Source organism: Cercospora beticola, chromosome 1 (assembly GCF_033473495.1).
Source record: "Cercospora beticola chromosome 1, complete sequence".
Lineage (NCBI taxonomy): Eukaryota > Fungi > Ascomycota > Dothideomycetes > Mycosphaerellales > Mycosphaerellaceae > Cercospora > Cercospora beticola.
The window spans coordinates 4,374,944-4,397,980 of record NC_088935.1 but is presented as its reverse complement, the minus strand read 5'-3'; the positions used below and the strand labels follow the sequence as shown (position 1 = coordinate 4,397,980).

Sequence of the window (23,037 nt, the reverse complement as noted above, 5' to 3'; positions counted from 1 at the left end):
TCTCCATTTTTTCCCTCCAGGCTCCCCTGCTGGTGATGAGCGGTGGTCTTGAGTCAATCAGTGCACAAGCGAATGACGATTCCTGTCTCGGAGTTGTGGACCGTCCAGCGCATCGACAATGCTGGACGTGGTGTTGTTGCCAGTCAGCCGATTCCCAAAGACACTGTGATCCTTCGCAGCGGACCGCCGGTGGTGCACGTCATCTTCAAGAAATACGGCAAAGAAACATGCGCACAATGCTTCCTGTGGGACCGCGGGCGGACATTGCGCGAGCGCGAGAATGAGCTGGGCAAAGTCTTCTGCTCGGCGGAGTGCCGTGTGCAATGGATGCTGGAGCAGGAAATCGATGGGATCGAAGCATGGCGCACTCTGACGGCGTTCGTGAAGACAAAGTCCAGCAACAACGGCGGGAGCGATGAGTCGATGGCGGAAGGCGCGAAGCCCAGCGTGGATACCATCCGACTGCTCTGGCAGAAGGCGGAAGAAGCTGCTCTCCTGCTGCGTCGCGCCCGCGCCAAGTCCGGCGTGTCGAAGACGGAGCGAAAGACGCTCAACGCCATCCAGCGGCAGCTCGCACAGTCCAAGGACGCCGACACCCTGAGTTACTTCCTGAGCGGCCTCCTCCTCGAGCGTCGAGCAGATTCGGAGCGTCAACGACAAGAGTTTCTCGAGCTTGCCATGGACGACACGCCATACAAGACGCAGCAGGATCTCGAGGACAGCTGCACGGCATTCCTTCAGCTCATCTCAATTTTGCCGACCCACCTTATTGACCTCTTGACGCCTCAGCTTTGCCTCAACATTGTGCGTGCCGACAACCACAATGCTTTCGGCATACGCGCGGGCGGCGAAGACAGTGAGGAGTACATGGGCTACGCCGTATACCCCTCCGCATCGTACTTCAACCATTCCTGCGATGCGAATGTCCACAAGAAACGTGCCGGTAGAGAATGGAGCTTCCACACAGCTCGCGACATATTGCCCGGCGAGCAGTTGTGCATCACCTATTTGGGCGGCGACGAGAAGGACCTCGACGTCACTGCCCGTCGAAACAGATTGCAAGACGCCTGGGGCTTTGTATGCCAATGCGCAAGATGTAACAGCGACGCTCCGTCCTAGCGGCCGAACCATGGAACAAACCCACTTGGCCGTGTAGTAGGTGCACATCTCTCCCCTTTTGCGGGGAGATCGCGAAAGCAAATTCAAGGCATTCATTTTCCTTGTGCATTGTGCTTCGCACTTATTTGCTCTTCTCGAGTTTGGTCAAGTACAGCGTTCATGAATTTCCGTTTGTTGACCTCCAGCGCGAATCATCTTACTGACTTGTCGTACCGCGTCTACGAGTACCCCATGGGCAGCATTCGCATCCCGAAGTATTTGCGTCAGGACTGCGACACCCCTGCTCTGCGACGTCAAGCAAAGCAGATCACTACCTTTGCTAATCTCGGTGCGACACCTAGTCTAGTTGTACTGATCAGGCTGCTATACAGATCCTCCTGCTCTCCATACACGTTCCAAGAGACAATGATACTTTAGCAAGCAACGCCCTCGTGCGACTCTGAGCAGGATCTCTCACAAAAAATGTCTTCCGATTCCAAAGTTCAAGCGATCGTACGAGCCCTGGCTGGCACGTACGCCTTGATCAATAGCACTGCGTGAGTATTCTATAAGACCTGCAACGAAGCATCGCAGCTGACCCAAGCATAGCATTTTGAATGGCGTTGCTGTTCCCGACCTCGCATTTGGCGACGATCCTGTTGGACTCTTAACATACACTCCTTCAGGCTTCATGTCACTCAACATTGCCGCCAGTAAGCGCATCCTAACCACAAAAACATGGACACGTCTAAATCATTCGCATCAGCTCAATCACAATACCGCCCCGCCAATCTTACCTTTCCTTACAACGAAACCGACTCAAACCAAGACTGGGCTCTCGTAGGACAACACACACTATCCTACGCAGGACCATGGGGCGTGTCTCACGACGATTCAACCACTGAGAAATCCGGATCCTTGGTCCACGGCCCAATCTGGGTGGCAAATGTACCCAAATGGACTGGAATCGAGGAACACAGCAACTACTCTGTTCACGAAACCAAATCGAGCGAGGGCTTTCCCAAGGGCACCAAATTGCTGAGGATGGAGTCGAAATGGGACAATGGCAATGAGGGTGTACTCTGGTGGCGAAGAGTTGATGGCAGCACTGATGAGAATGATAATTGGATTCCGAATTCACTTATCAATGGATCACCGCTGAAAGAGGCGGATGAGGGGAAGTAGAACGACTGTGCGGGATTGCATGTCGTTGCGGACCGGCGAGAGGTCGAATTCGATTCTTGTACCATTATTTCTATGATTGCCAGCTGTGCTGTGCGTGCCCGGGCGGTTCTCATTTGTTGATAGCGTGTGAAAGGGTATTTCTAACAGCAAAAGGAATGAAATGGCCGTTGGTTTTACGGGCTCAATGCTCCACAAGCTCTCTCAGCTAGTCATAAAAGCCTAGTAAGATGCAAAAGGGAGACAAAAGTTGGACTTGCATTGCAGGCACAAGTGGACCAGCCACCCGGGTGACAAAAATGACGGGACATCCCGCCAAGCGTCGCAAACCGATCTCTCAACACACAACGCGACGACAACGGTACAATTCTCAACTAAGAGCGTCGGACAGGACTACGCATCTGCGGAATATAGCGCTATATCTGATATGTCGCGAAATCGTAGCCTTTGTAGCGGCGTATTGCGAAGTTCGTCGTTCTGGAGTTCCTGCGGGTTGTCCCGGTTTTTTTTTCCCTACCCCCGAACGGCCAAAATAAAACCAAAAGAAGGACAAAAAAATCAGGCATCTGATTGAACAGATAACGCTCCCGCGGAGAGGCTCGAACTCTCAACCTTGAGATGCTCTTATTGCTAAAAGTCTCACGCGCTAGCCAACTGCGAAGATGTTAGGATCACAGTAATTTTGGGTTGGTAAGGTGATGAGACGTACTTGTGCCACGCGGGATCGAAAGTCTTTGACTTTCGTGGCTGATTGGTGGAAGCAGGGAAGCACCATCAATTTATGTACCTCAATTTGTAGAACACCAAGGCCCGTCGGACTGCCACGACATTGCTGGTGAGTTGTGAATCGGAATAGTAGTGACACATTGCTTGCATCAAAAATTTTACACTCGTACGCCGACTTGTGCAAATCAGACACTCGATGATTGATTGAGAGTGTTGGGAAGAACAATTCGCTGAAATGACACTATTCGATACACAGGCTACGGAACCATCTCGCACATTGTACCATCTCCAGCGCCGCACCCAATCGGTCTATCCAAAAGAGAAAACAAAAAAACAGCAAATCATACATCGGAACCACATTCAGTCGTCTCATCTCATCTGGTCTCAATCAGAAAAGGAAAAGAGTCCACCCATTGCAATGCCAATTCGTTACAATGAAACGCAGAAAAGAACTCTTGCCGAAACCAGCAGCTCAAGTCATTCTACGCGCAAGTGGACCAGATACAGCATCTTGGCCTTGTAGAAATTGTTGACTTCCAGACATTCGTGAAAGAACATCGTGGGCGGCCGTGATGCCAGCCAAGGAACGGGCGTGATGCACCTAGTCATCGTTGTCGTCACCACCGAAGTCGAAGAGTTCGCTACCAAGTCGAGCACCCCATTTGAGGCCAGACAGGAAGCCTGGCTGGGCTTCACGTCGGAAGATTCCACCTTCGCCGTCGTCGTTGATGTCGAACAGTTGGCTGCCAACGCGAGAGCCGACCTTCAAGCCGGTACGGAACAGAGGATCAGCTTTACGCTTGAAGATGCCTCCCTCGCCATCGTCATTGATGTCGAAGAGCTGGCTACCAACGCGAGAGCCGACCTTCAAGCCGGTACGGAACAGAGGATCAGCTTCACGCTTGAAGATTCCGCCTTCGCCGTCGTCGTTGATGTCGAAAAGTTGGCTGCCAACGCGAGAGCCGACCTTCAGGCCGGCGCCGATAAGTGGGTCAGCTTCACGGCGGAAGATGCCTCCCTCACCATCGTCATTGATATCAAAGAGCTGGCTGCCAACTCGAGAGCCAACCTTCAAGCCCGTTCGGAATAGAGGGTCAGCTTCACGGCGGAAGATGCCACCTTCTCCGTCATCGTTGATGTCGAACAATTGGCTACCCACGCGAGAGCCGACCTTCAGACCAGTTCGGAACAGAGGATCAGCCTCACGGCGAAAAATGCCACCTTCTCCATCGTCGTTAATATCGAAGAGCTGGCTACCAACTCGGGAGCCGACCTTCAAGCCAGTACGGAATAGCGGGTCAGCCTCACGGCGGAAAATGCCACCCTCTCCATCGTCGTTGGTATCGAAAAGCTGGCCTCCAAGTCGAGAGCCCAATTTCAAGCCAGACAAGAATTGTGGATCAGCGTCACGCTTCGACAACTCATCAGCGATCTGAGAAAGACTGACGAGCTGAAGATCGCGCTTGTCGTTGTTGCTACCACCGAGGCCAAAAAGCAGAGAACCAAGCTGAGCACCCCACGAGAGACCCTTGAGGAAACCTGGATCAGCGGCGGCGTCACGAGCGTTCAAGTTCTGCAAAAAGTTTGGGTTGCCGAATGTAAGGAAGGGCTCAGGAGCTGCGACCGGAGCAGCCTGTCCCAAGGTGGCACAGTAGACCAAGATTGCTGTAGCGGTAAAGGCCTTCATTTTTTGTTGTTTGATGTTATTGTCGCTGCGCCTGCGCTGCTATTGTTGGAAGGTTTGGAAGAAAAGAGAAGATGAGATGAGAGATGAACTGAATGTGGTTGATGATGTGTTGTCGAAGAAGGGGTTGAGCAGCTTGATTATATATTCATACCGTGCCCGTGGGGTCCACGGATAGGGCTCGTTCAACATTCGCGTGGGCGATGAGACATTCTGTCACCAGTCATGGATGTGATGCGAACAAGGCTCGAGAGAAAGCTTCTTGCCCTTGGCGATGTGACCGTTGAATGCGCCGTCCTGAGCACGGAGTACCTGTTGACTACGCTTCCTTGGTCACAGATGCTGTCCATTCACCTCACGGGGTAACGTCTCCGCGCTCTGGGGAATTGCATGGGGCCCGATTTGCACAGCACTACCATGATCAGCACGATCTGACCAGTCGGTTGACAGACAGTGGATACAAAGTGAGGACGTGAGTCGTAATTGCGCAGTGATGATTCTCCGAAGGACAAAAGGGTCTCTACGCGTTCTGGCTCGGCAGATAACTCATCAATTCTGGGCGCTTGCTATCCTTTAGGATGTAGCACGACCTTTCGTCTGGGCTTCCGGAGGCGCTACCGATTCGTTAGGTCACTTTCCGTTTCCAACCGAGCAGTCCTCTTACGGGCTACGAATGGACCGTTAACTGTCTCTGGAGGCACAGCCATGCAAGCTTTGGCAGACCAGTCCCTCCTTTGCCCATAACAACAATACATCGTTGTATTTTCAACGGTGCTGCACATCTGGACCCCGTCCTCTGTGTGGCATTTGAATGGATGAAATTCGATCTTTCTGCTGGTTCGCCATAACGTGAGGTAAGTGAGGTAAGGTGCTTCCGCACGTGGTATAGCTCGATCTGAGTTGCGACCGGTAATACTTCGGGCGATCAATCAGTACCAGGAGAAAGTATCAATTCGCCGAGGAATGCGGATACACGTGTATAGCGCTCGGATCTGTCGTACCGTTCTTTGGCGAGATGCTGCTGATTCGGATCCTCCGCTCCCGAAGCTGCTCAGAGCACATTCGGCCTCAGGTCATAGACCACCTGCCAAGCGCTCCTGAACGTGCCATCAATGCCTGCTTCTACGGGACCTGAGGTATTGTAAGCTATTCGATTGCGTCGCTGTGAAATTGTCAGCTTGTGTAGTATCTGACGACGACAGCGAGCGCCTCAATTTGCCGACATACGAGAATATCCGTAAGCTATGTGCTGGATGGGAGTGGTTAATTATGTTGTCCAAGTACGGAATCGGTGTCTACTACATTCCGTAGATGCCAGCAGCGGCGTATGGTGACGTTGGACTACGAATGCACTGCTGTGATCCGGTGCAACAGGGGCATCGGTGCTTGTGTTTGTTGCTTATCTTCGTTCCTGCCACTAACTAAACGAGCATCCATGCTAGGTGCAATTGCTTGACCATTTGATCAGGCTTGCCGAGCCCAAATCACCGTTGCGGGTCGTCGCTGGAGGTTCGAGATCGAATTCGCCTCCACAGTCGCATAAGGTGCTATGCTTCAGAATCCTAGTGTAGCATTCCGGCTGCTGTTCTGGACTACAGCGAGGAGAGTCCAGGCCCCGCACGGTGTATTCCACGACTTCTCGTACAATTGACCGGGAAGGATCGTAAAGTAGTGTGTAGTCGCTTTGACAGACAGGCTCGCGAGCCCGTGCGGCTGCTTCAGGCGAGATGTTTGTCTTTCGAAAGCTAATGGCGTTCCCAACGACCCTCCTGCACTAGTAGTCGCTGTCTGGACTTCATGCGTGGATTTGAGCAGTGTATCTCGTCCAATATCAATCAAGGCTGTACTTCGCAGCCCGCGTCTCTCGAGGTGGCTCAGCTCATCAAATACAAGCTCGGAATCGAGACCAGGTACCTTGCAAAGTACAAGCATTTGATCAAATTATGTTGTCGGCCGGCAATAGGAGGCGACTCTCGTGAAGCAGGACGTGATACTTGATAAGATTTTCAATGAGTCCCACAACTCCAGTGTAACATCAAGGCTCCCCGATGCGTGGCGAGGCCGACTTGGACCTCGTGTCGTCAGCCCACTTTGGAATCTTGAGGACTGGGGGCTTTGGTGGGGGTCCTGGCATCTCGAAGTAATTGCTCTCGTTTGTTCGAATCCTGGCGAGCGACATGACGCTGGATCGTCGTCGCTTTACGTTTTTGACTGCTCCATAAATTGATGGCGCATTTGCGACGAATGTGCACACAACGACCTGCACTGATGCCCAGAAACTTCGTGCATGTTGTACCGAGCCATCCTTGAATATGAAATGAATCTTGAGCGCAATCAGGATGATCGAGAATGTTCCGAGTATATAGAGGAAGCCAAGCTGCAGATTGCGTGGGAAGACTTTTGCTTGCGCCTTGAGTATCGGTGTTGCGATCAGGAGCAACAAGCCGTCGATGACAAGATTCGAAACGCATTGCAGAAGGATCTGGACATATGCGCGCCTGCACTGATGGGGACCCTCCAGGCTCGTGGTCCAGTAATGATTGATTGGTCGACATTCGAGAAAGGTGGCCAGGATGACGGCCAGAAAGGTTGTTCCAATCACAACCCAGCAAACTTTGATGACATGGTGGATCCAGGGAATGTGGTTGAGCATCTCGTGGTAGAACAATAGTAGTACCACGCATTGCAACCAGTAGTATGCCGTGACGACTACGCGGGCGGCGAGCACGAGAATGCTGCTGGTGCGTAGCGTGCTGTCATCGTCGATGGAGGGCGAATTGACCATTCGAAGAATGAGGGCGTTCAGGACAGTGCGTGCCACAAGGGTTGCAATGGAGCAGATGATAATGGCTGTAATGGTGTCCCATGCCCTCTGGCGGTGTTGGTGTGTCAGAAGACGTGCAACGAGTATGGTCAGAGCCAGTGCAGCGCAAATCCAGCTCGCTAGAAAGGCTTCGTTCTGTGATATGACATGACTAGTCGAAGACATTGCATCGTCCTGGAAGTGCTGTGCATGGCGATGACCCTACGGTCGAATCCCGGCGTCGAGAAGCTGGTGACGGGGGGAGTGGGAGTGGAAAGATCAAAAGTGCAAAAAGGCTCGCGACAGACTGCAGGCGCCACGCGAGAACGCATGGAGAAACCCAGAAAACCCCGCAGTTAGGAAGGAAACGTACCAGCTTTCTGGGCACGGTATTCGGGACAGCCACGCTGTCGCTAGGCCGGATCGCTAAGTGTCGGCTATGGCGGATTCAGCAGCGTGGAGAGAAAGTGTTGTTCGCTCATGTTGCGCTGGTGCCTGAAGAACACGGACACGCGCTCTGAACTTGCGCTCGAGACGCTGCCCAAGACGCAAGACACGAAGTCGAAGCCTGCGTGAATGCATCGGCTCATTTCGGATAATCAGAGAGTGGAGGAAGGAGGAAGGATTCTGCACATGCTTGCCGAACGCGAACGACGCTTTCCCAGTTTCTGTGCACCCTTGGCACGTGCATAATAATGAGCCTCATTCAAGCACTCTTTCCTCGTATCGCAGCTCATCACACTCGCTCCCACTCGACAACCTGCTCTCGAGCGTGTGTCACAGCCTGCCAAGATCGCTGGTGTTCTCCGCCATCAATGATATTGTCTCTCACCGACCTTCCTCGCGAGCTCACTGTTCCAACCGCGACCCTGGCTTACCGCCAAGACAGCACGCTGGAAGGTGTGCACAGGCCGCCAGTCCAGCTCTCGCATAGCCTTGGACGAGTCGCAAACCCGGTCCAGCCTTGCGGGCAGTTTCCAGCCTACAGTTCGCAGCAATTCCACGTACTCGGGTAGCAACTCCGCAAGAGCTGGAGCAGCATCGTGGCCCAGTTGCGTGAGAAGTCTACCGCTAGGCTGGAATGGCGGAGGAGCACTTATCACATATTTGCTGAATCCGACCACTTTCGCCTTCTTCAATGCCTGTACATATGCTGTCACTACATCTGCGATGTCTACTCGGCGGTAGAGCAATTCATTCACTTTGAGATTCTCACTGATGCCGTTGTACTCCTTTCGCCAGCTGAGATCGTCGTCCTCTCCTGGAAAGAATCTTGCCGTCTTGAGGACCAAGGTTGGCATTCCAGACTCCATATGAACCACTTGACACAGATCCTCAGCAGCAAGCTTTGTTGCGCCATATATGTTGTTTGGCTTGCACGCAGTTTCCTCATTGAGCCAGGCCGACGGCGCACCAGCAGCGTAAGCGACGGCTGATCCGAACGTATTCGTGGTGCTGGCAAAGACGAAGGCTTCCACACTATGCTTGACGGCCTCTTCGAGGACATTGAGTGTCCCTGTGAGATTTGTATCGATGAAAGCCTGCTTGCTGTGAGTAGGAACGTGAGGCTTATGCAGCGCTGCAGAATGGATCACATATCGTATTGAAGTGTATTCCTTGAAGACTTGCGATAGCAGTCCACGATCAACGACAGAGCCTGTCAAGCTCAAGATGCCGTTCTCAGGAGGCAATCGATCGAGCCCGAGCGGCTGGAAGCCGTGCTTGGGAAGCTCAAGCATCAGGGCGTGGCCGAGGTGGCCGCCGGAGCCTGTGACCAGCACATCTGGGCGGACTAGCTGCTTGCAAGAAGCGCGGAGTGTCCGAGCCATGTTGGAAGCGTACCATCGTTGAGGCTGAAGATGGAGATGCAGGAGCAGTTGATGCTGGTCGGGGAGGGGCGGCCAGATGCGGCGCCGAAGTGTGACGTCGCCCCGCGTGCGACATGGCGGGAATTTCTGGGAATCGACATCGAGGCAGCAAACATCACTACACGCGCCACTCTCGCGCTCGTGCTCATCGGTAACGTCCAGTAGCCGCTCGACTTCACACCGCCCTCGACATGGCGGACAAGTACATTCTCAAAGTCACCGCAGGGCCGAGCTACGAAGAGCAGAAGCCCGTCGCGGTCAACTCGGAAGAGTCGATCCACATCGCCAACGATCACGTCTCGGTGGACCTCAAAGTACGCATCCAGAACTACCGTGGCCTGCCCGAAGGCGCCCCCAAGACCTCGCCCTATTTCGAGCACGATAAGCACAAGGCCGACCTCTATTCGCTCGCCTTCACCTTCACCCCGAAGAAGGATTTCAACGGGCACGACATCGTCTTCGGCAATGACTTCGATCACCCCATCCGCGACAAGCTACCCCCAGGCTTTAATCAAGCATTCAAGATTGCGACGTGGTTTATCGATCCTGGGCTGTATGGAGACGTCTACGCGGAAGAGCCATATTTGTATAGCCCACTGCTGAGCTCTATGAACGTGCTGCGCATTGGACCGAAAGACGATCGCGAGCAGGAGAAGGTTGAAGAGACTCGCGCCCAGGAAGCGACGCTGGTGTTCGAGGAAGGCGCCGACGGAGATGGGCAAGAAGTGCGAAAGACCCACGGCCTGCCAGAGCTCGGACCGGCGAGACAAAAGTTCTTCTTGACCGAGCAACACCTCAAAGACTTCACGTTTGAGAAGGGCAGAGAATATTCCAACGATTTCTTCAATCCCTACCTCGACTTCAATGGTATGGTCCTCGCAAGAATAAACGAGAGAGGTCCCGCATTTTGACTGTGCTCTCCAGACTTTGCTCTCCGCTTGCCGGGTTTCGGTTATATCCCTGGCATCACAATTCCCATTATCAGTTACTGGGACGGTCAGCCACTTCGGTACGTCTACCTCACCTGATCGAATACTGTTTGTGCACAGCGGTTCGCGCGGAGGAAACTAACCACTGACGTGCTGACAAAGCTCGCACTCGCTCAGATATGTCATGAAGAATCGAGCGACGAACGAGCCACTGTTCGTGATCGTATTCACGCTGCTGCCCAAAGAAGACCAAGAAGAGTCCCAGACCATCACACAGCAACCCGAGGATGATGACCTAGACTAGGAGTGTGTAGAAAGACCGGGACCTGGTGAATCGCCAGAGGCCAAACAAACCTCGACAGAAGACAGCCGGTAGCGTCAACCGCACTGAATTGCGAATGACAACCTGGGTCAAGTTGTTGCTTTAGACATGCACTTTGAGCCTTGGGAGCACATTCCAGGAACACGAAGATGACTTGAAAGAGAGTTCATCACTCGCCAGTCAACGATTCAGAGCGAGCACAAGACGCTGGTCACCGGAGAAGTGGACACGTACGAAGTAACGACAGCATACGGAGCCTCAGACGAAGCATGATAGATATCGATGATGCATATGATCCACTTGGAAATCAGTCGCTTAGACGCACGCCAAGACATCCTTATTGCATGGCCCAGGATAGGAAGCATTGGATACAGCATAGATCATTCTCTTGCATGGCATCTTTTCAGAATACACAGTATGTTGAGATTTCACTTCTCAAGCATCAAAGCTATACACGACGTCTGCATACATAAGCGCCACACGAGACTCAAACCAAGCTGCACAAGATTGTGGAGACTATGGGGTGATGCTTGTCAGACGACATTCGTGTCACCAAACTAGCCCAAGATCAGTGATCATTTGCCAGTCAAATCTTTGAAGACGGCTCCCCACGATATCTCTCTTCGCGCTCGTGCAACCACATTTACCCCCCAATATCCCGTCCTCAACTCCACATGCTGTGCATCTGTGCATGCATCCTTCAACCATGCCCGATGCCTTTCTTCCCGCCCCTACCTTACCATGCTCGTTCGAGCTGTTCTGAATCCTTCTTTCTGATCACTTTGAAACAAGCCTAACCAGTTCCTAAAGCTCGAGCTCTCGAAAAAATGTCCGACTCGCTCGCCAATCCTCACAATGACTCCTACATCCAGTCTAAAGGTCGCGGTAATAATAAGCGGTGGAAACTTGTTTTACCGCTTGCTGCTTTGTTGCTGGTTGTTTCGATTTATATCCTCTACAGCTTTGAGTCGATGAAGAGGGATTCTACAAGGGACGATGAGAAGTGGAGTGATGAGGAATTGGAGAATAATCAATTGAGGCCGAAGATTGAGATGGATTTGGGGCATGGGCCTGTTGCGCATGAGACAGTTGCAGTGGTGGCGGAGGAAGTGGAGGGGAATGTTGATGGGAAAGAGGGGAATCGGACTGAGAGATGAGGGGAAGAGGAAAAAGATAAAGAACGACATTTCTACAACACATGAGATTGCGATGACAGTCAAACGACCTCGAGGGGAAGAGCTTGCATTGCCAGGTCGGTCTTCACGGCATAGCTGCAAAATGTCCAGCACTCCTCGACATTCCGCATTCGCCTCCGCTTTCGACGGCGGCCCTCGTTTCGTATCACACGACGACTCTCGAGAGCTCAGCTGGTCCCTCTACGCCACGACCATGAACGGCCATGCCCGCTGCAGAGAAGGAAGGAAGACTTCGCATCTACTCGACTGTCTCGAACCCGATATATTCCAGGCAAAAGCGAGATAGGAAACTTGATCTATCATATCGACATCAGCCGTCTGGGGTCGAACGACTAGGAAGCCGGCTTTGTACCCAGCACCAGGAAGAGACGTACGGCAGCATCATAGGACATAGAACTGCAACTAGACTTCGCGAAGCTCATTCGCACTGTTACAAGACCGGCGATTACTCCAAACTGGTCGTTCTCCTCAAGTCTTAAGCCTTGGCAACAAGCCATACAGAACGTGCTGAGAAGGCAGGCGTGGAGCCTCGTGTGGCAATTGTCGCAGTACAGTGATGAAAAGGTTTGCAAAGTCGCTCAGGGACTCAAAAAGAATGCATTGTTGGTCGAAAAAAGAGTAGAACTAAAAGCTGAAAGAACAATGCTGTGGTATCTAGCTGAAACCCATTCTGAAAAAAGGACAAATCAACTATACGCTTGCTGCAATACTAACACTTTCTTATATGCCCGAGGAATTTCGAAAAGTGTGTCGGGCTCTTTCTTCCTTCTACACCGTCGTTCGTGAGTGTTGGCGGAGTCGAAGATCTCCTTCACTTCCCCCTCTAGAACATCATCGCTGAAGGTTGGGCGACATGTCCAGCAAACGAGTACGGCCCGGATCGAGAGGTGAGATAGAATCACGAATGGCTTTCACCTGCAACGTTGACGTGGTGATCGTCCGAGACTAGCGGATCGAGTCACTCGCTCCAATCGCTGCAGGAGTGCCCTCCAATGTTGCGTCCTTGTGGTCACCATTGGTGGCCGGAATGGGTGTGTGGTCAACTTTAGGAGAGCCCGGTCTGTTGTCGGCAGCCGCATCTTGCGCTTGCTCCGTGGAATCTCCTAGTTGGCTGCCTTCGTGAACGACAGATGGCTCGTCAATGATTGTTTCGTCTGCTGGCTCCGCAGAGGTGCCGGTGGATGATCGAGGCTTCTTCGCCTGTCCGTTGGTCTTCGGTCGTGAGGGGAGCTTTTGTTTGACTGCAGAAGCCTTTGCCTCTACCTCCTTTGCTGTCCGGTTGGCGAAAGCCGCAGTTGGTCTTGTCATGCGCTCGAGAAAGCTGCCATCTACGGGAGCGCTCGACTTTTTCGTGCCAGTCTGCGAGTTTCGAGATTCTGGTCGACCAAGGGAAGGACGGGCTGAGCTCGATGGCTTTGAACGAGTCGTGGTGGTGGCTGGCTTGGATGCAGTAGCAGCAGCAGCGGGTCCCTCGACTCGTGCTCGAGATGCCGCGGTGGGCGCAGTCAGACGGGAAGAAACCTCAACTGGTTTGGTCGGCTCTCGTGGCTTTGCTTTTACAGCAGCTGACGCTGGCTTCGCGGTCTTGTCAGCTGGAGCTGTTTTGGCACTCGATGCAGCGGTCGGCGCCGCGAGCGAAGTGCGACTGGCCTTCTTAGTGACCGGTTTGGGCGATGTGACAGTTCTCGTCGACGCTGTCGTTGGCTGTGGAGACTTGGCGCTCATTGACGGTCTAGGTGGCTTGCTCGCCGTTGAAGTCGCTGTCGCTGTCGGCTTCGACGCTGGCTTCGCGTTGTTTGACTTGGTCGCTGTCTTCGCATTGGTCTTGCGCAGGTCCTCGGCAGAAGGGGATAATGCTTTCCCTCCACTGACAGCACCCGCGCTAGTCGGGTCGGCAGGCTTCATATCGGCAGGCTCCTCCTCAGCACCAGTCACGGGCTTGTCTGGGTTCTCAGCCTCCTTGTCCCGTTTTGAGGCCGGAGAGCTGCTCTGGACTTGCTGCAATGGCGAAGGTCCCTTCTTGGGGCTCACGCTCCTCGCTGGTTTCGACGCTCCCAGCTGCTTGCCAGTTTCCACCAAAGGTGTCTCGACTGCCGTCTCAGGCACGGTCTCGGTCCCGGCCTGCGACTTCCTGCGCTCCCCCTCCTGTGCCACAGTGGCTTTCAAAGCTTGCAGGGCATCGCTGTTGGGCTTCTCGCTGAAGCTGGTCCGGCGGCCGGTGGTGGGCTCGCGGTTCAAGGCCGGGCTGGCGTCGATGGCAGCCTTGGCATCGCTGTTAGGGATTTTGCTGAAATCGGGAGCAGTGGCCATGGTGTAGGACGGTTGGCCGTTGGGCGCGTCGACAGCGATGAAGGATGCTCGGATCTTGGAACGCGGTCGAGGTTCGTCGTCGCCGGCGAGGTCAGCAGGAGATCTACCACGGCCGGGCGAGGAGGAGGGCTCGGAAGCTCTGTTTTCGAAGAGGGACCTGAGATCGCGGATTCGAGATGATGATCGTTCGGATGATGGTTCTTCGGACATTTCTGTCGCGCGGAGAGGCGGGTGGTCAGCGGGTCATATCATGTCATGCGGGAGTCATTCTCGGGCAGAGGTGAGGTGTATCGTGGCAAGAACGAACGATGGGCAGCATTGACGATGATCGGAGCCAAGGATGAGCGCGAGCTGGATCCGAAGCGTGAAACCGGCGGGCAGGGGCATCCGCTGCGGCGGCGTCACCGAGCATTGGGATTGGGGAAGGGGGCCTGCACTCACATCGCTGCTGCTCACGCCCGCTCCGCTCCGCCACCTCGCGTGGCCGACGACTGGCAAGACGACTGACGTGTCGTCTGGACGGCAAGGATGCAGAGGAAAGTGTGGAGAGTCAGTGATGGCAGCGGCGGAGCAGGAAAAGGAGACGGGCACTACCGCAAATGAGTTGATCTCCCATCTCCCCTCGTGACGGGCGTGCAAATAAAATAATTCCCCCCTCGCCGTGCACGCTCGACAACATTCGCGCCGTCCGTGTGGTCGGGCGTCCACAGCACCAGCCATCGATGCCTGGCCTGCCGCTCCGCCCACCGCCGCTGCCGTGATGCGCTTCCGCCCCGCCGTGAGCCATGTCCGCCCCGCCGACGAGCAGCAGCAAAATGCAGTGGGCACGCGTCAGGATCGCGCCCAGCAATAAACAATGCCGTGTAACGCCTCTTGCGCGCGCCGGACCCTGAGCTGCAGCGCCGTTGCCGCTTCGAGAGCTACTTCTACTGCCCCGCGAACTCCGACATGTATACCGGCGTGCTCAGCTCACACCTCCAACGCCCTTCTGTGCGAGGGGATGCCGTCCGGCAGCTCGAGCGCTGCCAGTGAGATAAGCTGTGTGACACTGCCATAAAGGCACGGTGAGTTTCACGAGCGAGGTGAGACGCCTTCACATTACCCTTTCCCCTCTCATCATGTCTCCCACTGTCCTCGCACTGCTGGCCTTGTTCGCAGCAGGCGTACTGTACGCCGTGCTTTTCGTGGGCAGGCGGGAGAAGCACCTGCCTCCGGGACCACCAACCTTGCCAATCTTGGGAAACATCTCGCAGATCCCTCTCAAGTACTCTCACTTCAAGTTCACAGAATGGGCTCGCCAATATGGCGGCATTTACAGCCTCAAGTTGGGCACTGGTACAGCCGTGGTCATCACGGACCGCCGACTGGTCAAGGAGCTGGTTGACAAGAAGAGCTCCAAGTACTCCACCAGACCAGACTCCTACGTCGCCAATCTGATCAGTGGCGGCGATCACGTTTTGTTGATGAAATATGGTCCACAATGGAGAGACAGCCGAAGGTTACTGCATGGTCAATTCAACGAGAAGCTGGTGGAGGAGCGGCACATCAAGTTGCAGGAAGCTGAATGCCGACAAATGATCCGCGACTACCTGCTCAACCCGGCCGATCATATGTTGCATCCTAAGCGCTTCAGCAACAGCGTGACTATGAGCCTGGTATGGGGCGTGCGAACTCCAACTCCGCAGACGAAGCACATGCAACGTCTCTACAGCTTGATGGATGTCTGGTCAAAGGTCATGGAGACTGGCGCCACCCCACCCGTTGACATCTTCCCATTTTTGCACTATCTGCCTCAATCCTTCTTCCTCAACTGGGTCGACCGGGCGACTCACGTGCGCAATGAGATGAATTCGCTCTACTCTGACTTTCTCTCCGATATTCGCACTCGTCGTGCAGAAGGAGGCAGCCGCGACTCGCTCATGGATTCGGTGCTCGACTCAGCCGCCAGTGAGAAGCGCTTGAATGGACTGTCTTACAAAGACCATGAGTTGTGGTTCATCGGTGGCACGATGACCGAGGGAGGCTCCGATACCACAGCTTCGATTCTCACAGCTTTTGTTAACGCCATGTGTGCTTATCCGGAGATCCAAAAGAAAGCGCGAGCTGAGATCGATGCCGTCGTCGGCTCTGATCGCAGCCCGAATTGGGGAGATTTTAAGTCACTTCCCTACATTGCACAATGCGTCAAGGAGACCATCCGATGGCGTCCTGTGACCCCGCTAAACTTCCCTCACGCTCTATCTGAAGACGACTGGGTCGATGGTAAATTCCTACCAAAAGGTACCGTTGTTATTGTCAACGCTTGGGGCCTGCACAATGATCCACAATACTTTACCAACCCTGAGGCTTTCGATTCCGACCACTTCAAAGGCTGCACTACGCCCGCCGCCGAACTCGCAGTAGGAACTCCAGAGAAGCGCGACCACTATGGATATGGCACGGGTCGTCGATTCTGTGCGGGTGTCCATTTGGCAGACCGCAGCCTCTTTATTGCCATGGCGAAATTGCTTTGGGCTTTCGAAATTTTGCCTGGTAAGGATGGAAAGTGAACGGTGGACACAGATCCCGTAACTGGTTACTCGGAAGGCTTCCTTGTCTGCTGTAACGACTTCGATGCTCAGTTCAATGTGCGGTCCAAGGCCATGGAGGAGACGATTTTGCGAGAGTTTGAAGAGAAGAAAGGCATGTTTGATAAATTTGCTCTGAGTGGGAATGAAAAGGCATGATCGTCAGGAGTTTGTTGTAAGAAATGCATTACAGACATGGACAGTATCGTCACGAAGGGCAAATAAAAGTTTACTGTGAAAAGCTAGATCACTTTTCCTCCACATTCCTCTCTGGCCACAGCTTGAGTCAAGCATAATGTGTCATACATTGGCATGGTCATCATCAAGGCCGACTGATATTTTGCGTGACCAAGTCGGTATTCACTGCATTTTGCTGCTACATGCCGAGATGCTGTTTCGTGAGGCATTCTCCCAGCTTTTATGTATGCAGACGTACTCCTCCCATTCATCTGAATCGTTGAGCGATCCTGCCCAAGTCTAGAATGATCAGATCTTTATCACGTCTACTGCAAAGCCCAAACCCCATCCTTCTCCACAATGTCCACGGGCCTCTTCTCATCAATGCTGACGCGTCCAGCTTCCAGAATTGCGCCTGTCGCGATGGTATTCTTCAATGTGGGCAGACCTCTCTTGTCCAGATCGTCGAGCGTGGCACGGCCTTCTTTCAATGCATTGATGCCATTGATGAATTTCTCGAATGAGATGTAGCCGTATCCGGATTGACCCGCGAAGTTTCCTTCTTCTGTTAAGGAGTCAGCATGTCTGTCCTTTTCCGCTGCTGACGTATAGCAAGGAAAAAGACTGCTTACCATCTGGAGCATACTTCATGTAGAACGGGTTGTACCACGTCAAACCTCCCTCATCCTCCGTAACATCATACCCTCTCTTCGCCTGATTCACGCGAACTTCACCCTTGGAGGCCATATAATGGAAATACTGATTCGAATGCACACCAGCCTTCTGCGGTGCCGTCCAACTCGCAGTATAAACCCCCGTAGCACGTCTCTTACTCCCATCCTTCTTCTCCCAATCCACAAGCAAAGTAATCGTATCCTCCGTCTCAGGCACACAACCCAAATCCGTCGCAATACCCGTCGAAGCCGAACCCGTGACGCGGACAGGACGATATGATGGGACCATAGATTCGCAGATGTCGATATGATGGGAGTTGAGGTAGTAGCTGATATCGGAATCTTTGCCGGCCCAGGCTTTGAATGTTTCGAGTTGGCTTTTGGGTTGCGACATGTATGAGTAGAAGTAGTTGAATTCGCCCAAGTTGCCGTTGATGGCTTTGTTTCGAGCGTCGGCGTATGCGGGGTCGAAACGTTTGTGGTGTTCTACGTAGACGAATACGTTGTGTTTTCGGCTTTCTTCGATGAGGTGTTGGTGCTCTTTTAGTTGTTTGACTGCGGGTTTGGTGATCATGACGTGGATGCCTTTGCGGATGGCATACAAGGCGATCGGGTAGTGTGTGGGGTCTGGTGTGAAGATGGTGATCGCATCGCCAGGTGATAGGGCATCGATGGCGCTTTTGTAGGCCTCTGGGTCGCGTTGGTCGTTGGCAGGGAAGGAGTCGAAGGCGGTATCAAGGCCATTGTAGGCTTGGGTGATGTTCTTGTGTAGATGCTCTCGAATTGCAGGGAATTTCTGGCCTAGAGAACATCGAAAGATCATTAGCATTCGGCCTGTTGATCAAGTCGCTCAAATGGCTTCAATGCTTACCAGATGTACCAACCATAGACAGCTTGCCTACAATACCGCGCCTGCGAAGATCGAAGAGTGTGAGACCAACAACGCCGACCTTCTTGTCGCTACCAGACTGTCCACCTCCCACGAAGCCAGTGGTGTACTCGCCAGTGCCGACCATGCACACATTGAGGGGTGCCATATTGTTAGTGCTTCCCGCTCTGTCTGCGGGATTGGAATTGGAAGTGTCGTGAGAGGGTTGAGAGTACGAAAGCTCTCAGATGCGGGAGAAGAAGTAGGAGAGGCAGGAACACATGGACTCATTCCATCCTTACCTTGCTTGAGCTCTCCATGAGGCGTGTGGTCAATTGCCGACGGACGGCAAAATTATAGTGATGTCGCGGACGAGCAGACACCGAGAGCTGTGGTGGAGGGACAGCCAAGCCGAGTCGGGGCCGAACCGCGAACACCAAGATATGGGGGCACACTCTCGCACCTCCTGCACTCTTGCGCTCGACTTCCCTACGGCGTGGAAATGACACTCGTTCGCATCGCTCGCATCGCATGAACACTCAAGCGCACGCCCGTTGAAGCGAATATCTCTGCTACAAGCATATTGTGGCCCGCAGTGCATAAAGCTGTCGAGTCGTGGTGTGTAGGCTCTTAAGCCGCGATATGTCGATCAATACTGGTGAGGGAGGACATCAACAATGCGAATGGGAGTCAGCATTTGAGGTAGCATCAGTCCAAAGTTTGTCGTGAAGAGACCGCCGGCATTGTTGCGGACTATCAAAACTTCTCTTTCTCCAGGTCTTATTCTTAAAGGTAAATGCTCTGTGATCATGCCGTCGGTGGCGGCAGCAATGGCTCCGATGCCACTGACAGGGCGAACGTTGGAGGGCGCGACTCTGCAACGTCCGAACGGAATCTGTAACGCCAGACGGGAGTCAAAGCTGCAACGGGAGAAACGGATGCACATGGTTGACATTGCTGTCATGCCGATGAACTGCTCGTGGAGTGCGTATTGTGCAAGTTGTGCACACACGTGTAACAGCAGCAGAAGCCCATCGTGGCTGTCAATTGTCCATACAGCTGAAAGGACACCGAAAGACTGCATGGACTTGCTACTGTCGCTTCAACAGGCCACGTGCGAGCAGTACAATGCTAGATCACAAGTACGAGCACATGCAGAGTTGTGCGTGCAGCTATTTCTGCTCCTCGTGTCTCACCACATTGGCCCATCGGGCGGATGTATTTTCGCTGCGTAGCACAGTTCTCCTTTAACATGCGGACGAAGTCTTCCAGAGTGTTACACGTAGCAAAGACGAAACGGAAGGAACCTCGTATAAACAGCATTGACCAGCCTATCCTAGCAGCTGAGACAACGTGGATGACCCATCTTTGGTACGAGGCGAGGATACAGTGCTCCAGAAGCGACGATTGCAGAATTGCGCAACCTGTCTGGCGCTCGTGTGGCACAGGCCTGGCAACGATATGTGCGATGATGGAGGAAAGCGGAGCCCTTCGCTGGCAAGTGCGGTAGCACCACGCGAATAATGGCCCGTGTGGAGGCTGGCTGGCTGTACCGGACGACAAGAATCGACGAGGCCTGGGGATTGACGGCGTGCAGGCGTGACGAATGCTTGGGTCGACGATAGATTGTGGCTGAAAGGCTTCGGATGTTGCGCATGCCTGCCTCTTGAAGAATGGAAGGAATGATCGTGGGACAGTTGATGGCGACGAAGCTGAGCATGGGAGTTGCGCACATTGCAGAAGCACCGATCACCCTGCACCGCGGGAGTAGGTACTTGATCAAGACGTTCCATCATGGCCACACCAGCGCCGAATGCGATAGCATTCAAGCTTCCCAGTTTGTGTGATTGCCAGGCTCTGTTGGCCGTCCGAAGGCACTATATCGGCTCCAAATTCAAGCTGCGGATATTTGATCACAGGTCTGAAACTTTGGGTGTTCTCGCGATTCAATGCCCAGCCCGGATACATTTTGAGCGATTGAGAAACGTGAGCAGAAGAGGATGCTCAACAACAAGCTCCAGTGTGCTCGCTTCGGGCGGCTAATGCATCCTGCAGGCTAGCCGATTCCACCGCATCGTGTACCTGCAGCAGAGCAGCGCCCAGTATTTCACAGTGATGAACAATGGACGTCGGAAGAAGGCCAGTGACCGATTCGATATTGGCTCAGATTGCATCCCGCCGGAGGTCGCTCTCGATGTCGCAACTTCTGATCGGAAGGGGTATTCGCAAGAGATGAAGTCCTTGGCCGCCACGAATCTCGCGGATGTGCGTGATAGCGTTCCGGGTAGATGTGCAGATGGCGCCGGCGCAAGCGAGCTTGTCCTTGTCGCAGGTCGCGAGAGACATGCAGCTGGCTGGTCGTGATTGGACGCAGATTCACGTCTCGACACCACGCGGGCACCGACCCGCTGCGAGGAACCACGGATCTGCAGGTCCTGAGGTCGCCTGTTTGCTGGGGGCGCATCTCGATACCAACCGCGCGCACCAGGCGGCGGGGTGATGTGCGTCTGGGCACGTTTCCGCGTCGAGGTTCAATAAATCTTAACAAAAATTGGAGGAGCAAATGATGCGGCAGAGAGACCAGCTAGTGCTTCCCATTGTAGCGCCCGCAGATCTGCCCGGAGTGATACCATGCCATTGTCGAGCAGCAGCAGCAGGCGCGGACATGGACCAGCGTCGTGGGCCAACTGCACTGCGCCGGAAGAGTATGGACGGTGGATGTGGATGTGTCGTTTGAGTGCGGGCGTGCATGTGGTGCTACCCAGACTTTCGCACTGGCAACCTTGTCCGCGCCTCGAACGTTTGCCCGTGCTCGCTGGCTGCTGCAGGACGACTCATCGTCACTCGGTGACTACTGCACCCTCTGTGTCGCCCAAGCCGCAAGCCTCTTCTTCGGCTCCTGGAGGGCGACGGGGCACGACGCTGCTGGCGGCATCCCAGCGCACCCTCTCACGCTGCAGACGGACGGCCCGGGAGACTTCTCTTTACTCCCACGCTCCTCGTCACGACTCTTGTTTGCATTATACACGTCCTGCCTCTTGACGAGGCGTTTGCACATCTTCCCGCCCGCCGTGCACTCACCAGCCAGTCTCTCCTTCAGCACATCGCCCGTCCGAGCCTCGCGCGCCAGCCCACGATCATATTCGACCTCGCCACTCCTTTGCTTGACACTCACCATTGCTCGTCTTGATGTATGGGCGCCGAGATGGACTCCTCACTTGTACGTTGCGATATGTCCACCCCAGAGCCCACTTGCGCCGCTAACGCGAGCACTGTCCAGCGTGAGCCCACTCGCCTATCGGCTTTGTACCAATACCACAACGCACCGGAGGTCGCACCAGCACATGGCTTGGAGTACGATGACACGATATACCCTTCGTCGGACAAATACCCTGTGATACGGGAATCGCCTCTCTACGAGGGCAAATTCAATGGCAATGGGCGATATTATGGTGACGGCAGCAATCGGCCGCCCCGCATCATATTTGGGATGAAGATCAGGACATTCTTGGTCGTGGCGACTGTCATGATTCTTGTGGTCGTTGGGGCAGCCGTAGGAGGTGCTGTTGGTGGGAAACAGCTACGGGAACAGCACGAGACACAACTAAAGTGAGTGGGGACATCCCTTGCTTGGACACAATGCCTTGTACTGACCAGCTCCAGCGCAAACGTGACGAACACAGCGCTATCTGCTGCAGCAACTGCAACCACGGAATCCGGGACGACAGTCGCCGCAACATCAACCTTCGCAGCTCCAACACCCACCTTTGAACCACTTAACGACTGTCCAGAGTCCAATGGCACGATGTACACCTCCGAGTATGCTCAAAACGAATCCACCTCAGACGACGCAGGCCTAGTCTTCATCAAGAACTGCGACCTCCAAAATCCATTGTCAATAAACAACGGCAAGCAAATCGCCCAAGCATTCGTATACAGTTTCAGCGACTGTGTAGAAATTTGCGCGGGCTATAACAACCTGAACAGTGCAGACAATTGCACAGTGGCGGTTTACGAACCCTCAGCCCACCGGCCAGTGAATTGCTGGGTGGGAGACGCGGGAGACCTCGATGTTTCCACGCTGAATACAACAGAAGGCACGAATGTCGCAATATTACAGTAATGATGAATCGACAGTGAAAGAAAGAAAAAAAGAAGAATATCTCTTGTTAAATTTTTGTATACCCCATCATGTTGCCACGACTATGTTAGCGTTTATTCGACTTTCCTTCTCGGTTGCTCGAGGCTTGCTGATGAACAGCTACAGCCTTTCAAAGCACCAGTTTTTTCGTGTATTTAAAAAGCTTACCTCCTAGGCAGAGCGACAAGCTCTTTCTTCACAAGACAGGCGAGCATGGACAACCAGCCACGCGAGCCACCTCCATGTTTGGCGAGACGCGGATCAGAGGAAATGGGTCGCCTCCACAAAATCTGTGAAGACATGACGAGAGTCAAATGAATTATGGAACAGATGAACACGTCGCATGCGCAATGTTCGGGGAGCTCGGATTTCCGACGCCGTCTGCGATTTCTTGCCATGCATTCGTTCGGTTTCTACGCCGATTGATATCCAGCGAAGGATGTGAGGACAATTTTCCGCACTACTACCATCAGGAATGCATCCAATTGATTT

At 53.7% G+C, this 23,037-nt stretch overlaps 10 protein-coding genes and 1 non-coding gene across 11 annotated transcripts; 5 read left to right on the top strand and 6 right to left on the bottom strand.

The window, feature by feature from the left end:
* Nucleotides 1–72: 72 nt before the first annotated feature.
* On the top strand, nt 73–1,119 carry RHO25_001759 (uncharacterized protein; the record flags this gene model as incomplete). The annotated part of the gene is made up of 1 exon (XM_023594363.2): nt 73–1,119. One exon carries the CDS (start codon nt 73–75, stop codon nt 1,117–1,119), a length of 1,047 nt encoding a protein of 348 aa, XP_023458243.1.
* Nucleotides 1,120–1,581: 462 nt separating this feature from the next.
* RHO25_001758 (uncharacterized protein) lies at nt 1,582–2,283 on the top strand (the record flags this gene model as incomplete). Its single annotated transcript, XM_023594362.2, has 3 exons — nt 1,582–1,655; nt 1,708–1,811; nt 1,865–2,283. The coding sequence occupies 3 exons, from the start codon at nt 1,582–1,584 to the stop codon at nt 2,281–2,283; spliced, it is 597 nt and encodes a 198-aa protein (XP_023458240.1).
* Nucleotides 2,284–2,864: 581 nt separating this feature from the next.
* Nucleotides 2,865–2,951, bottom strand: RHO25_001757. The gene has a single exon. It is a non-coding gene; the product is annotated as a tRNA-Lys (tRNA).
* Nucleotides 2,952–3,607: 656 nt separating this feature from the next.
* Nucleotides 3,608–4,693, bottom strand: RHO25_001756 (uncharacterized protein; the record flags this gene model as incomplete). The annotated part of the gene is made up of 1 exon (XM_023594361.2): nt 3,608–4,693. One exon carries the CDS (start codon nt 4,691–4,693, stop codon nt 3,608–3,610), a length of 1,086 nt encoding a protein of 361 aa, XP_023458241.1.
* A 2,032-nt stretch (nt 4,694–6,725) lies between these two features.
* RHO25_001755 (uncharacterized protein) lies at nt 6,726–7,475 on the bottom strand (the record flags this gene model as incomplete). Its single annotated transcript, XM_023594360.1, has 1 exon — nt 6,726–7,475. The coding sequence occupies one exon, from the start codon at nt 7,473–7,475 to the stop codon at nt 6,726–6,728; it is 750 nt and encodes a 249-aa protein (XP_023458238.1).
* Nucleotides 7,476–8,305: 830 nt separating this feature from the next.
* RHO25_001754 (uncharacterized protein) lies at nt 8,306–9,322 on the bottom strand (the record flags this gene model as incomplete). The annotated part of the gene is made up of 1 exon (XM_023594359.1): nt 8,306–9,322. The coding sequence occupies one exon, from the start codon at nt 9,320–9,322 to the stop codon at nt 8,306–8,308; it is 1,017 nt and encodes a 338-aa protein (XP_023459082.1).
* Nucleotides 9,323–9,552: 230 nt separating this feature from the next.
* RHO25_001753 (uncharacterized protein) lies at nt 9,553–10,594 on the top strand (the record flags this gene model as incomplete). Its single annotated transcript, XM_023594358.2, has 3 exons — nt 9,553–10,228; nt 10,286–10,370; nt 10,453–10,594. The coding sequence occupies 3 exons, from the start codon at nt 9,553–9,555 to the stop codon at nt 10,592–10,594; spliced, it is 903 nt and encodes a 300-aa protein (XP_023458912.1).
* Nucleotides 10,595–12,753: 2,159 nt separating this feature from the next.
* Nucleotides 12,754–14,328, bottom strand: RHO25_001752 (uncharacterized protein; the record flags this gene model as incomplete). Its single annotated transcript, XM_023594357.2, has 1 exon — nt 12,754–14,328. One exon carries the CDS (start codon nt 14,326–14,328, stop codon nt 12,754–12,756), a length of 1,575 nt encoding a protein of 524 aa, XP_023458913.1.
* A 908-nt stretch (nt 14,329–15,236) lies between these two features.
* On the top strand, nt 15,237–16,844 carry RHO25_001751 (uncharacterized protein; the record flags this gene model as incomplete). The annotated part of the gene is made up of 2 exons (XM_023594356.1): nt 15,237–16,650; nt 16,705–16,844. The coding sequence occupies 2 exons, from the start codon at nt 15,237–15,239 to the stop codon at nt 16,842–16,844; spliced, it is 1,554 nt and encodes a 517-aa protein (XP_023458908.1).
* Nucleotides 16,845–17,188: 344 nt separating this feature from the next.
* On the bottom strand, nt 17,189–18,573 carry RHO25_001750 (uncharacterized protein; the record flags this gene model as incomplete). Its single annotated transcript, XM_023594355.2, has 3 exons — nt 17,189–17,427; nt 17,495–18,337; nt 18,408–18,573. The coding sequence occupies 3 exons, from the start codon at nt 18,571–18,573 to the stop codon at nt 17,189–17,191; spliced, it is 1,248 nt and encodes a 415-aa protein (XP_023458909.1).
* Nucleotides 18,574–21,597: 3,024 nt separating this feature from the next.
* RHO25_001749 (uncharacterized protein) lies at nt 21,598–22,527 on the top strand (the record flags this gene model as incomplete). The annotated part of the gene is made up of 3 exons (XM_023594354.2): nt 21,598–21,624; nt 21,685–22,013; nt 22,068–22,527. 3 exons carry the CDS (start codon nt 21,598–21,600, stop codon nt 22,525–22,527), a joined length of 816 nt encoding a protein of 271 aa, XP_023458910.1.
* Between the last annotated feature and the right edge of the window lie 510 nt (nt 22,528–23,037).